The sequence below is a fragment of the Nomascus leucogenys genome, chromosome 12 (genome assembly GCF_006542625.1).
Source record: "Nomascus leucogenys isolate Asia chromosome 12, Asia_NLE_v1, whole genome shotgun sequence".
Classification (NCBI taxonomy): Eukaryota; Metazoa; Chordata; class Mammalia; order Primates; family Hylobatidae; genus Nomascus; species Nomascus leucogenys.
The window spans coordinates 99,274,661-99,288,843 of NC_044392.1; the positions used below are offsets into that span (position 1 = coordinate 99,274,661).

A 14,183-nucleotide genomic window follows, 5' to 3' on the forward strand; every position below is an offset into this window, starting at 1 on the left:
AAACTCTGGAGGAAATATTTGCCAGATGGATATGACAAAAAATTTATGTTTGTATGGACATAAAGATGGCAGCAATAGACATTGGGGACTACTAGGCGGGGAAAGTGAAAGGGGGCCGTGGGTTGAAAAACCACTTATTGGGTATTTTGTTCACTGCACGGGTGATGGGATCATTTGCACATCAAATCTCAGTGACATGTAATTTACTCATGTAGGAAACCTGCATATGTACTCCCCGAATCTAAAATAAAGCCTGGAAAAAATGATTGATGTCTGTAATACATAAAGAGTTCTTACAAATCAATGAAAAGGCAAACATCGTAACAGAAAATGTACATTGTATAGCAGGAAATTTACAAAAGGAAAGCTTGCTACTAATATTGAAAGCTCTATCCTTGCCACCACTTTTCAATTATTAAATTATCAAATAAAGAAAGAAGTGGTGGAAATTGTGAAAATAGTGCAGGTACATAGGCCTTTCAGACATTATTGATGACGTTGTTCATCATACCTCCTTTATAAAAGAACATTTAGAAATATGCATAAAAAGCTTCCAAAAATTCATAGCAATTCATATTCCAGGAATGTTTCCTAAGGGAATAGTCAGAAATATGTGCAAAAATGATTATAAGTAGTGTTTAAAATAGCTTTATAATCACAATAGAGATAGCTCAATATTTGACAATAGACATCGATGAAGCGAAATTTAGTAAGACTTTGTTATAATGTTTTATGTGCTATTGAAGAGTCTTTTAAATTTAATGATATGGGAAAATAGTCACAATACATTGCTAAATTAATAAAGTGGGATATTAAGTGCTATCTTTAGTAAGAATCGAGTAAAAAATACTTGGAAATGTATTAAAATGTTAATTAGTAGTCTTCTCTGAGTAGTGAAACTATGATAATTATTTTCTTTGTATCATTTAGTTTTTTCAAGCTTTGGATAATCTATCTAAATACTGTCTCCATATTTAGGGAAAATACAATACGTATTATTTAAAATATATTTGTTTTTATACTAAAAAGCTGACATTGTAAAATAAGAATATTTTGATATTTTTAAAAAATACCTTAAAGTATCATTATATCATTTGAGTGAAAAAAAGACAGCTGACTTTCTAAGAAATTTTCTGTTTGTGACAATTCCATTTTGCAACTAATGCTGTGAGAACTGACAATCACCTTTGCCTCTAGAGGTCACCTTTATTGATAGGTAAAAGACAGGAGCCTTAGGGGATGAAGGGCTAAATAGAGAGAGGCAACAAAGTGATATGTCACATTGCTGAAATGGGAGTCTCAGCATGCACAGTCCTCTTTTACTATGGGTGGAAAACAGTTGAGGTTAGACACCAGCCAAGTTCTTGCTTTTAAGTTTCAGTTTCAGAAGAACATCTGAGAAAAAATGACCAAGTGAAGCCTTTTCTGGTTTCACGCCTAGTAAGTCCTTGATACTTAGGCCAGCATCCCATTCTTGCTGAATCTGAAATAGGCAACACCTAACTATACAGGCTGTCATCTACTTCCGAAGGTCAATCCTCCAGGGGCAAGCCAGCAGACGTGGGCAAGTGGTGATAACATCCCTGAGACAGAGGGACTACAAGCTTCACTATCATTTCTGAGTGAGTTTTAATTTTCAGATGATGTTAGTATCGTTTGGCTTCTTATAGTAGTCTTTTGGTTCAGTACCTGCTAATTGCTTAATTATTGTTTATTATTAATACTGTAGATTGTATTTTTATACCCTGTGGACTACTTGGGAAAAACTTTGATGTCTTAGCACTGACGGAATGAAGCTTCATGTAATTGCCAAATAAATTTATATGCAAAACCTAAAACATTGCTTATTTGAACTCTCTAGATACACAGTATTCACATTATTATAGTAAGATGATATTTAACTCACATGTATTATGTTTGTCAAGTTTCTAAAATGAAAACTTGATAGCAAATCCAACTATCACATCATTGTCATGAGTCGATATCATCTCTAAACTCTTATTGTAAAAATCTTTTGTTACATTGGATGAATGAGGAAAACTGATGTTCAAATATTTTTAAAAGAGAATATATTTGAACTATATTATTCCCCTTTTTCATTTCTGTTTGTCCTCCTAATATTGTTAAGTCACAATTTTCCCTCCAAAACCGATTTAAGGCAGGTATTTCACTATTTGTTTCCAAATACAGAGGGGTCAGTAAGTAATTACCCCTTAGCAGTTCACTTTAAACTAAGCAAGAAACGGCATTCTACTTCTGTTTTCTCAAAGTAAAGTCATTATATCTGCTGTAACAGAATATCGGGGGAGGAGGAAGGAAGGAAGGAAGGAAGGAAGGAAGGAAGGAAGGAAAAAAGGGAGGAAAAAAGGAAGGAAAAAAGGACAGAAAAGGGGGAAAAAGGAAAGAAAGGAAGAAAGGGAAGGAAAGAAGTTAGTTTCAAAAATACTGTGTTCTTACCCCAGAAGACAGATCTAAGTCTAGTTTTATTTGAAATAACTTTTGTTAACAAGGAGGTGATATAATGGTAATGTCAGGGATTTATGGGTCTTACGATATGGGTAATCAAATGATAAGCAAGGGATGTAGAAAGGGAATTGTCAGAAACTAAAGACAAACTTAATTGGCTTTACACTTTGGCCTAGAATCATACCACACTGGGTGATGACACTTAGAAATGCCCATCATCATCACCATCATCATCATTGCTGTTATTATTAAGTGCCTAGACACTTGCTAATAAGTGGAAGATGAAGATGCTCTCTCTCTATTCATTTAATCCTCTCAAGAACCATTGAATAGAGAACTCTTTCTGACAGGTGGATAAACCAAGGCGTTGGCTTAGGCCAAAGCATTTACTCAATGTGATACGGTTAGTATGTAATATGAGGCTTGAATTTAGGTCTCTGTGATCCTGAAGTCTATGCTAGGAACCAACTACAGATAACAGGAATTTCTACAATAGCTTTTACTGTCAAACTTATAGGAATCGTGTAATAGCTTTTTTGCTTCTGCCCGCATGGAGCGAATATTGGGGTCAAATCACTAAAATCTACTAATGGATGAAATGCTCATAGTGTAGTCAGCTCTAGTAGTTTTAGCAATTTAAAAAAGCAGTGATGATTGGTGTCATAAAAGCCATAGCACACGTTCCTAGAAGGGAAAATGCAACTAAACTGCTTTTTTCAATCATTTCATTGCATGTGCATTTGGCAAATCTGTCACTGCTCCTGGCTGCTCTCTCTCTCTTTTTTTAATGCAAGTATTTCTCTGCATGGATTTCTTTACTCCATGACCTTCTGTTGTGTATTGTGTTTTCTTTTTGAAATCATAGCTTGGGAGTTGTTTATGCTTCAGAGATTTTTAAAACAAGGCTACATTTTAATGTAAATGCACTTAAATTGACCCCACTTATTTAAATGATGTGAAATAGCTCAGCAATGTTCCCATGACCTGTTTTTATACCTTTTGATATTTTATGTGACCTCCAATAAGCTGGACAGATAATAACAGAAGCCTTGGCATTGGGCTACCACTGCCACTATGATGCTGAGTCTGGTGTCAGCAGCAAAGATGAGGGTGGGAAGCCACCCAGGAAGCTGGAGGTTGACACAAGTGGCAGTAAGGGTACATCATTACGTAGGAAGAACCTTCAGAAATCCTCTGCAAAAGACAGCCTCTTTCCACCCTTCCTATACTTGTTTCTTCCTTCTGCCACTTTTTTTTTCTTTTCAACTAAGGAATAGCATGGCCAGAAGTAGTTGACAGGCCCTAAGGAGAGCTTTACAGCTAACATGAGGTATAAATTTATTATTCTTTTTTGAATATATTGATGTCTAGGATTAAATAAAAGAACATTAGATTATACAATACTGGTAGGAATTTTCAGATCAGTCTTCTTTCAATAGCCTGCCTCCCAGATAGTTGAACAGCTAGGTGAATTTGCCTTAACTGACCCAACTGGAGAGATGGAGAACCATGGTACAATTCACAGTGATTCATTTGACTTTTTTTTTTTTTTTTAACTAGGAAAGGATTCATTGCCATTAGCCTATGACCTGGCTCTCCGTGGTAAGTATTCCATCTGCAAGAGTTCCAATTAGAGTGATCCAAAAAACCATGACTCATATAAATCTCATCAAACTTCCCATGTTCTTGAAGTCACTAGGCTTTCTAGTATTTATTGAATGACTTTTAAGAAATGTCCTTATTTGAATATATTTATGTGTATGGGGGCAGGGAAAGATATTCATTTATTCATCATATGGTCGCATTATCCCACCTTCAATTTTAGTAATTGTCATCAAGCACTGTAAGGCATTTGAGATTTTACCCTTCTTTCAAGCAACAACTTAGCCAGCCACAGTTTTATGAATCATGGCAGAAGACATAAGACACCTGGGTCAGAGAAAAAGGACTTTATTGCTCATAGCAAATAGCAGTAGCCAGAGTACCTGTATTTATGCTGGTTCCCTGAGCTCCATTTCTCACTTGGCAACATGAAGAGGGCCAGGTAACACTTGATTGTGCAGTGGCCTGAGTTACAGGACAGGGACCCTGATCTTAGAGAACCCATATCTTTTATAGTGGGCATTCAACTAGAGGAACTCAGGTACATCTTCCCAAACATTTATTCTGCAATGCAGAGATACTGATTATTATTGACCAAATTGAATTCAAGCAAGAAAATCTAATTATTTGTAAGCAATGAAAGGTGTGCGCGAGGAAGATTATTAGGGCTTTCTTTATGCCAGGCACTGTGCTAAGCGTTTTACGTAAATTATCTCATTTACTGTCAAAGGATTCTGTGAGTATAGCATTGCTGTTCCCATTTCATGGATAAGAAAATGAAAGATCAGAGAGGTGTTATTTCTCAAGTTTATATAATTAGTAAATGGCAGAGCTGGCGTTTTTTACCCAGGTTAGTCTGACTTCCAAGTACACACTCATTCCATTACATCAAATTTCCACTGTTTGTGAATATTGCTTGCTCTCTTATATTAAATATTTTTTCAAAAGCCCATGGGGTTCCCATAAAAAAAAGTCATGTTTTTATACTAACATTTCTTAGAAAAGCTTCAATTACTCTTTCTCCCTGGCTTGAGGAACGTCATGTCTGACTCCCTTATACTGTGTGTGTGTGTTCATATAACATCTCAGCTGGATGCCATTAGCACTTTCTCTCCTAGAATTTAGGCATGGTATGATTACTACATGGTGGCTAGGAAATTTTATTTCCCTGTTTCCCTGAATGTTCTTTAATTAATCCATAAATTTAGAAACCAGATTAGAAAAACAGAGGACTTTCTTTAAATGTTTTTATAACTGACTTTTTAATATACTTTCATGCAGGAATTTGAATAGCAACAGATACACTATTAAAGAGACTTGACACACGTTATTGTTTCCTACTGGTTCAATTTAATTTTGTTTCAAATCCGGTAATAATCTATAATGAAATAAAATGGGCCATATTCTCTCAGGTGAATTGGCTATATGTTCTGTGAACAAATATTTGATTCTACATTTCGCTTTGGAAGCTTTTAGGTAAAAGTTAGGAAATAACTGCTGTGAAAAGCAGAGGATGACCTGTAAAGTCAACCTCAGCCCTATTGACAGACCTGAAATTTTTATTTTACTCCTTTGAAAGGAGACATGACAAATTACCTTCCAAACACATTTTAAGGGAAATGTAATATCAGCTATTATTGCTTCACCTCAAAATGTTTTATAATAATAGCTGGCAAGAGACCGAGGAAATGCAACAAACGATAACCATGTTTTGTGTTAGAAGAGGTAATGAAATGGTAAGACAGTCTTGGATAGGGTATAAAGTAGAGAAGAGGTGAGTAAGATCAGGACTTCAGGCTTCTGGTAGGTTGTTGGTGATGGTGTTGGGGGTAAGATGGCTAGCCAAGAAGGCAAGCAAGTAAAAAACAAATGAGGAACATCATACTTGCCTACTTGAAAAGTTTTTTTTTTTTAAAGTTAGAGTTTGACATCTTGGTATGATAACTTATTTTATAAAATCTAGTCCAGTGACTTTTTAATTAATGAAAAAAGATTAAATTGACATAAATTATTAAGATGAACCTTTTCAAAGCTTCTAGCTCCTTAAGTGCTATTCTGCAGTTGGGAAATTGAAATGCTTTAGGTGTTTGGCATGACATGCCTTTCTTTACTTATTTTACTTGCAACATATATATAACTTTATTTAATAGTAAAAAAAAATCCACTTGGTGCCATTAAAAAACATATCAAACCTGTATTTATTGAACTATGAACTATGATAGCTTGTGCACCCAGGTTTGCCAGGAAATTATGGGTGAAAACTTGTACTTCAAGAAGATTATTTATACTGAAAACTGTCCCAGTCTACAAAGTCCTATCTTGCTTTGTGATCCTGTCTTGCCAAAGGCAAATTAGCTTCTGAACACAGGTGAGAGGTAATGCAAATTGGTGTCTTTAGTAAAAAGTCTTACTTTGAGCTACAAACGTAAGACTTTTTACTAATTGACCCAATTTGTGATGACTAAATCTAGATATAGTAGCTTATCATCTGGGAATGAGAATCATCAGTTCACACTGTATAATGATTGTGTTGCTAAAGGCCCATGTGAGTACCAGAAACATAGGCAGAAGACAGACATATTATGCTGCTACAGAAAATAATGAGCTCAGGGCCAGGTGCAGTGGCTCACACCTGTAATCCCAGCACTTTGGGAGTTTGAGATCCAAGAGTTGAAACCAGCCAGGGCAACATGGAAAGACCCTGTCTCTACTAACAAAACAAAACAAACAAAACAAAACAAAACAAAACAAAACAAAAAAATTAGCCTGGCATAGTGGCATGCACCTATGGTCCCAGCTACTCGAGAGACTGAGGCAGGAGGATTGCTTGAGACCAGGAAATCAAAGCTGAAGTGGGCCATGTTCACACTGCTGCCCTCCAGCCTGGGTGACACAGCAAGACCCTGCCTGAAAAAAAAAAAAGAGAAAAAGAGACAAATAAAATAATAATTTATATGAAGATTAAATACTATTTTTCTTATTGCATAATTTTTTCCCCTTATTATTATTTCTAATAAAGGAAGCTTGTATGTATGTGAAAGAGAGAGAGAGAGAAAGAGGAAGCCAAGAGAAAGAGTGAGGCGGAGATTTTATTGATTCCAAGACATGGGGACATGAGAATTTTTTTGCTTATTTCTGCTTATTTTAAACATCTCTGATGATCAGCTTTTCTTTAATATCAGTGTGTTCCTTAAACTTGAAGACATTTCTTTTCATAATGAAAAACCGTTATTTAGTCATGGTGCATGTTATAGTCAGCATCCTAGAAACAATGAAAAAAGTGTTTTATATCTAATACAATGGCCTCTTGATACCACATATAAATATCTCACACTGTAAATAAGTGTTACATAAGATTATAGTGTCCCCTCCCTTGTTCACTTGGATTAAAGTAACCTTGATTTCTAACCTTGTTTTTATAGCGCCAACAATGAATTTCGTGGTGGATGAAACAGCAGCAATCAACTCAAATAAGGAATCCCAGCAATTGGCACAAAAAACGTATACACTGGAGAAGAAAGAAGCAATGGAGGAAGATGAAGCGCCCCAGCACAGAGACGCTGACATAGTGCAGGGAAAAGGGGAGGCAGCACTGTGGGGAGAAGCAACAGTTGTTCATGAGGCTCCCTTGAGGGCGTGGAAGCCAACGGCAGAGCAGCCAGAATTGGCAGAAGAGTTTACAGAGAAAAGGGAGATCCCTCCAGGCATAGAAAGGGGGGCAGAGGCCGCAGCAGAAGCAAAAGGGGCCAGAAGGCTGGGTGAAGGGGGGTCAGACCCCATAGGACAAGCAGCAGCAAAAGATGCTGTGGGTCTGAGTAAAGATGAGGCTCCCGAAAAGCAAGCCTTGGTGCTCACAGTGCTTGAGACAGAGAAAGCAGCTGCTGAAGGGGAACAGGGTTTGGAGAAGGCAGTGCTTGCAAATAAAGCAGCAGCCCCGAACTCGGAGCATCTTCATGAAGTAGCAGCTCTGAGACAAGCAGCGACATCGGAGGAGGGAGAGGCTGAGGGTGGGGTGGCTGTGACTGATGTCGGAGAAAGTGAAGAGGAAGCATCCGTAGACCTAGAGGACAAGGGACCCATGGAGGAGACAGCATCAAAGAGAGAGGATGGTTCTGAAGAGGCAATTCTTGGGGGAGAGGAACCAGCCAAAGAGAGAAAGGAGGTTATGAGAACAGAAACACCCTTGAGCCCCTTCACAGCAGAGGCAGAGGCAAGCCGGATGCAGGTTTCCGAGGGCAGCCCTGAAGACCTTTGCAAGCAAGACGTGGAAGGGGAAGAGAGGGTGACTGAGGCAGAAGCTAATAGGGAAGATGATAGGAAAGACATTTTACCCAAGGAATTAGATGCAGCAAGAGAGCGAAGGAAAGCTGAGAGGCCAAAAACATCTCTGAGGAAAACTGACTCTGAGAGAGAAGAGGTGACAAGGGCAAATGCACTCAAAGACGAAGACGCTTTTAAAGAAGAGCAAAAACTTAAAGCGGAAGAGGGGAAAACAGAGACGGAAGTAAGATCTGAGGAAGGGACAAAAGCCCCCCCAGATGAAATGGGATCTGATGCTGAGAACGAAACACCTGTGGAGGCATCTGAGTTGTCTGACAATCCAGGGCTTCTAGGAGAAGACTCACTAAAAGAGACAGTGGTTCCCATATTTGAAGCAACGCCTGGATTTGAAAAGTCGCTGGAAAACGTAACAGCTCTGAGGAAAGGAGGAGGAGGGGAAAGACTGAGCGAAGCCAGAGACACAGAGCACAAAGACAGAGAAGTGCTGTCAGGCAGGGAGAATAGGGCCCTGAAGGAGGGGCCCCACCAAGATGGAGAGGGGGCCTTAGCAGCTCCTGAAGGTGAGCCAGCAGCAAAGGTGCAGGCCCCTGAGGCGCTGATCCCAGCCACAGGCCAGGCAGAGGAGCTAGCAGCCAAAGATCACGACGCCTGCGCAGGACTGGAGGGGAGGGCTGAAGGGCAAGGAGGAGCGGAAGTCGTGCTAAGGACCCAGGAAGCTGTTCCTGAGGAAGATCCCATGATGGCAGAAAAGTTCAGGGAGGAAGCGGTGGATGAGGACCCAGAGGAGGAAGAGGACAAAGAGTGCACTCTGGAGACAGAAGCGATGCAGGACAGGAACTCGGAAGGGGACGGGGCCGTGGAAGGAGGAGGAAACACAGAAAAGAATGAGGGCATGGGAGGAGGAAGAGTTGTGGCTGAGGAAGTTCTACACGGAGGTGGTGAAACGGCAGAAACAGCCGCAGAGGAGAGGGAGGTGTTGGCAGGTTCGGAGACAGCCGAGGAGAAAACAATAGCAAATAAAGCCTCCTCCTTTTCAGATGTTGCTGAGGAAGAAACCGGGCACCAACAGGATGAGTTGGTAGGAAAAACAGCAGCTGCAAGGAAGGTGGTGGTAGAGGGATTAGCACGGAGTGGGGAAGAAGTGCCAGCTGCAGAGGAGATGACAGTGACATGTACAACAGAGGCTGGGGTGGGCACTCCAGGAGCCCTGGAAGGGAAGACCTCAGGGCTAGGACAGGAGCAAGAGGGAGGGTCAGAGGGCCAGGAGGCAGCCACTGGGAGTGGCAATGGGAGGCAGAAGTCGGGAGCAGCTGAAAAATTCCGATTAGGATTATCACGGGAGGGAGAGAGGGAACTGAGTCCGGAGAGTCTACAGGCGATGGCAACACTTCCTGTGAAGCCTGATTTCACTGAAACCCGAGAGAAGCAACAACATATGGTGCAAGGAGACAGCGAGACTGCAGATGTTTCTCCCATCAACATGCAGGTCTAGGAGACTTGCTGGCAGACGGTGAGTTTAAGCGTAATGTGTTTGTAGGACTAAATAAAATAGCAACCCTGCGGTGGGTCTCCTCCCCTTGGGGCTGGCTTGTCCCTTTATTGGTGTCTGTGCACATATAAACACACAGGCTTCAATTCTGTGTCACTTAGCCCTAAGCCTGTCAGGAAAGGGGCTGGGAAAGATGGAGGAGGGGCCAAAGCATGCACAGGGACCCACTGCTCTTCCCGGTGTGACAAGTCATACTCAGTCTTTGCAAGGCAGCTCCCTGAAGTAGTGAGATGTGTGTCTCCCAGACAGGACCCCCAAAGAGAAAATACAGAGGAGAATGTGCCACAAAGGACAGACCACAAAAGTAAAGAATCAAACTATATTTCACAATTTATTTCCACCTTAGTATTTTAAAGGATGAGATGAAGGTTGTTTGTTATCATTTGCCTTTAAGTGGGCCCTATGCTTTCATTTCTGCAGTTTTGCAAAGATTTTACATATATAAAATATAAGCATTCTATATTTAATATTTTACATATATAAAATATTTTACATTCTATATGTAAAATATTTAAATATATAAATCTTGAGTCGAACTAAAGACTAAAATTATTTTTTGCATATTCTGCTATTTCCTTTAGGCCCTCACATTCTTAGTCCAGTTTCTACTATTGTGAGTGATTTTATCCTGGTACTACTGTCTTTTTTATTGTTTTTCAGGATAATTTAAAGATGTCTTCTGAAGATGTAAAGAGTGGAGAAAGATTCACGCAAGCATCTCACCAGGATTCTTGATTTTCTCTCTCTCCTTCTTTTTAGTTGCTGGTTGCGCTTGTCTGAGATGATTCCCAATCTGTCAGCCCTGGTCAGTAGCTCAGTAAGCACCTTGAGAATAGCTCAGGTAGATCTGTGAGACCCTTCTTAGGAGGAGTGGTTCCTCATGGAGAAACTTGTGAGGCTGTTACACATTCTACACACCTAACATTATTTTCAAACAAAAATGATAATTTTCAAATGCTTGACTTTTACCAAAGATCACTGGAAGGCCCAGTCCTAATGTTAGGGGTTTGTTTAAAGTCCTTTTTATTTTACAATACAGAGCCCCAGTCAATTCCACAATCTCAACTTAATACCTGGGAATTTTATTTAAAAATCTGTGGTTTGGGGCTTTAATGAATTGGCCTGTGAAAAGGAGCGCTAAAGTTCCTCCCACGTACACTCAAAACTCAAGACTGCTCGCAATCTCTAAGTTCTTCCAGCAAAAAATTTCTTGGCATGTGTATTCAATTATACTTAGAAATATTCATTCTTTTAATTTATGCCAGAATAACAAAGGGGAAATCCTATTTCAAAATGCTCTTTGTTTTTTTGTGTGTGTTTCTGTAGTTCTGCTTTCTGGGGTAGACTAGTAAAATGGTAGCTTCCAGCATTTTGTCCCTGGGGCCTTATTTATAGGGCCACTCAAATTTAAATAAAAGTAGCAAATAATTTAGCTAAGTGGAATAAGTATAATAATTATAGCGGTAGGCGTAGCACATCAGCATTATGCCAACATTCTAGACTCTTCAGTTGATGTCATTAAATGGAAAAGAAAGTTGGATTAAGTGACTGTGCTGCTCACCTTCCCAAGTTCTGTTATTTCAAACCTGCGAGCTAGCCTTGCAGTTCATTATAAATCAACAGTAACAACTGCATTCTACATTACTCCCTGATATTATTTTCTAGTTGTGTATCAGCCTGTCTCCTAGGGGTTTGCATTTCCTTGAAGACATATCAGTGCCCCAGAGCACATGTGTATATCTACCATTTCTCTATGTGAGAAGGCAAAAAAATTTCCTTAAGCAGTGATTTTCCAGCCAGAATATACATTAGATTTTCATGGGACACTTTTATAAATGACTCAACCCTTTTCCCCACCCCAGAGATTCAGATTTAATTCGTTTTAGATGGATCTACGCATCAGTATATATATTTTTAACTTTTCACTTGATTCTTCTCTGTAGCCAAGGTTGAGAACCGCTGCTCTAAATCATCATATAATCCATGCTGGCCACATTACACTCAAGGTCCCTAGGTACCAGGCATATTATCATAATAGGTATTTTCCATTTTAATGTATAATGGAGCCATTCAATGATCAAAAATACACTGGGCCAGATAGAAAAACTGGTCCCTTGATCAGAAGCATCAGCACATCAGCATCACCTGGAAATTGTTCCCAGCCTTTGTCTCCTACCTACTAAATTAGAAACTCTTGGTGGGGTCCAGTAATCCATAGCTTAACAAGCCCTCCAGGTAATACTGATGTACACTGATGTCTGAAAACTGCTGTCATGGACTATTGATTGTATTGAGGATTAGTCTCAGTTGGAAAGCCAACTACAGAGGCATTTTGAACTTTCTTTCTTTGCCTATGTCTCTTGTCTTTTCCTGTCTTCTGATTTATCTGTCTTTCTTTCTCTAGTAAATGGCACTCAATATAAAAGTAGTGAAGTCAATCTTAAACTTATTTTTATTATGATTGTATTGATACATGCACGAAGTCCCTCTGCCCTACTCCCTATTCAAGGATATTACTCACTGCACATCATAAATCTCCATCATCTGTCTTAAAGTTTTACGAGTAGATTTCATCTACATTATATTCATTTATTACTGAGCTGTATTACTGTGGAGCTCTAACAGTATTTGTTTCCTGATTTCAAACTCAATGCTACAGAGCACTTTGAATACATCACACCTTATGGGAAAGACAGTAAACTTATTAATCCCATTGAAAAATTAGTTTTGTACAATGTGCTAAATGGTATTGCATTGGATTACTTTTATATTTAACACACTCCATCAAAACATCCCATAATGTAATTCTACAATCTGCATGTGAATTTAACTGTGAAATTCAGTATTGTGATATTTTGAATAAGTGAATTCTTCCTCTGCAAATACTATGTTGATAAAATTACTTGTGTGTTCACCTGAAATGGTTTGTTTCCTGTTTCTTCATTATTAAAACATAAATCAATCATATGTTTACGATACATGTGAATGGTTCTTTGTAAATAAGACTCAACTTTTAAAATCTCTGTGTTCTTCCCTTACAATATTTGAACTCCACAGAGCAGAGAAGTTTCACTGGGCTGTATTTTTGAGTACAGTATATGATATACTGACTGTCTACACTCATATGTGTCTTTCACACACATAAGATAATTTCAGGGAGAAAAATTATTATCGCCTATCACCATTTTATAGGTAAGTGAACAAAATCTCAATAAAGTTAAGTGGCTTGTCGAAAAATCAGTCAATCTCAGGTCATCTGACACAAAAATTGGACTTTTTCTTATTATATACACTACTTCTAAGAAGAGGTATCTTAAATAGATACTAAGATATTATATGTGAACATTTACTTGTTTTTGTTTACTTGTAGAAGGGGAAAAAATTAGACTTCCTCAATATATCTGCTATCAGTGAGAAGGGAGTTATATTTCCAGATAATGTCAAAGAACAAAGGAGATTATTAAAATAGTTCAAAAGAAAAATAGGCAATCAAAGGAAATGTAGGTAGAATTAGGTTTTCTGCTTGTACTTCTTGAGTTAAGCCTTTTCTAAGAGTGTTGTAAATTTAAAGTACAGTTGAGTTCCTTAATCCTTCTAAGATCAATAATTTTGCCAAAATTATTGCCTTTGGAAAAATGATTGTTTGAGAAAAGAAAAGAAAGCCTTAAGGAAGATTCATCTAGTAAGTGAAATATTCCAACAGACTCAAGGACAGCCCAGGAGAGGCTGCTTCTGACCTTGGGTAATACTTCCTCTCTGTTTTCTGTACCATTTGATTATGTCATTTAAAAAATAATTCCCTGACACCATGGCCAGCAGCAAGAGGTACAAGAGAACAGGGAATAAATACAGCTGGAATTCTTTAAAAGTTGCTCTGAAACTCACCCCTCTTTTTTTTTCCTTTGCTTTTTTGTTCTTTATTCTAATAGCATGCCCTGTGACAGGGAAACTAAGCTCTTCAAAATAATTGGAACTAAATCTGTAAGATAAAATGCTGGAATTTGCAAAGGCACATGCCTTTTGTAGTTTTTTCCAGAAGGCTCGAGGTGTTCAATAATCTGCAGAACTCAACAATAGTTTGGAAAGTTGAAATACCCTCATTTTTAATTAGGGAAAATGCCGTACACAAGATTCTTGGGACAGAGAAGCCGGTGTCTAAATCTTGCTGCTTTGTCATATGTTTCCTGGTCTTTATTAAATATCTACTTATAATTAAATATTATATTAGGGACCCATAAATTATGCGAGGAATCTCACAGTTGTTCAGGAGATTGGTACTAATGAG

General features: G+C 38.6%; 1 protein-coding gene across 4 annotated transcripts in view; it reads left to right on the plus strand.

The window, feature by feature from the left end:
- The window catches only part of ERICH3 (glutamate rich 3), a 106,130-nt gene extending 93,258 nt beyond the window's left edge, over nucleotides 1–12,872 (plus strand). For 3 of the 4 annotated variants that reach the window (XM_003260202.3, XM_030825181.1, XM_030825182.1), the window contains 3 exons: nucleotides 4,027–4,068; nucleotides 7,491–9,859; nucleotides 10,559–12,872. In XM_003260202.3, the coding sequence (XP_003260250.2) occupies nucleotides 4,027–4,068; nucleotides 7,491–9,841 (2,393 nt within the window). In that variant the 3' untranslated portion in view covers nucleotides 9,842–9,859; nucleotides 10,559–12,872. The remainder of the gene's footprint in view (nucleotides 1–4,026; nucleotides 4,069–7,490; nucleotides 9,860–10,558) is intronic. The other variant, XM_030825180.1, reaches the window with a different exon arrangement.
- The last annotated feature ends 1,311 nt before the right edge of the window (nucleotides 12,873–14,183 follow it).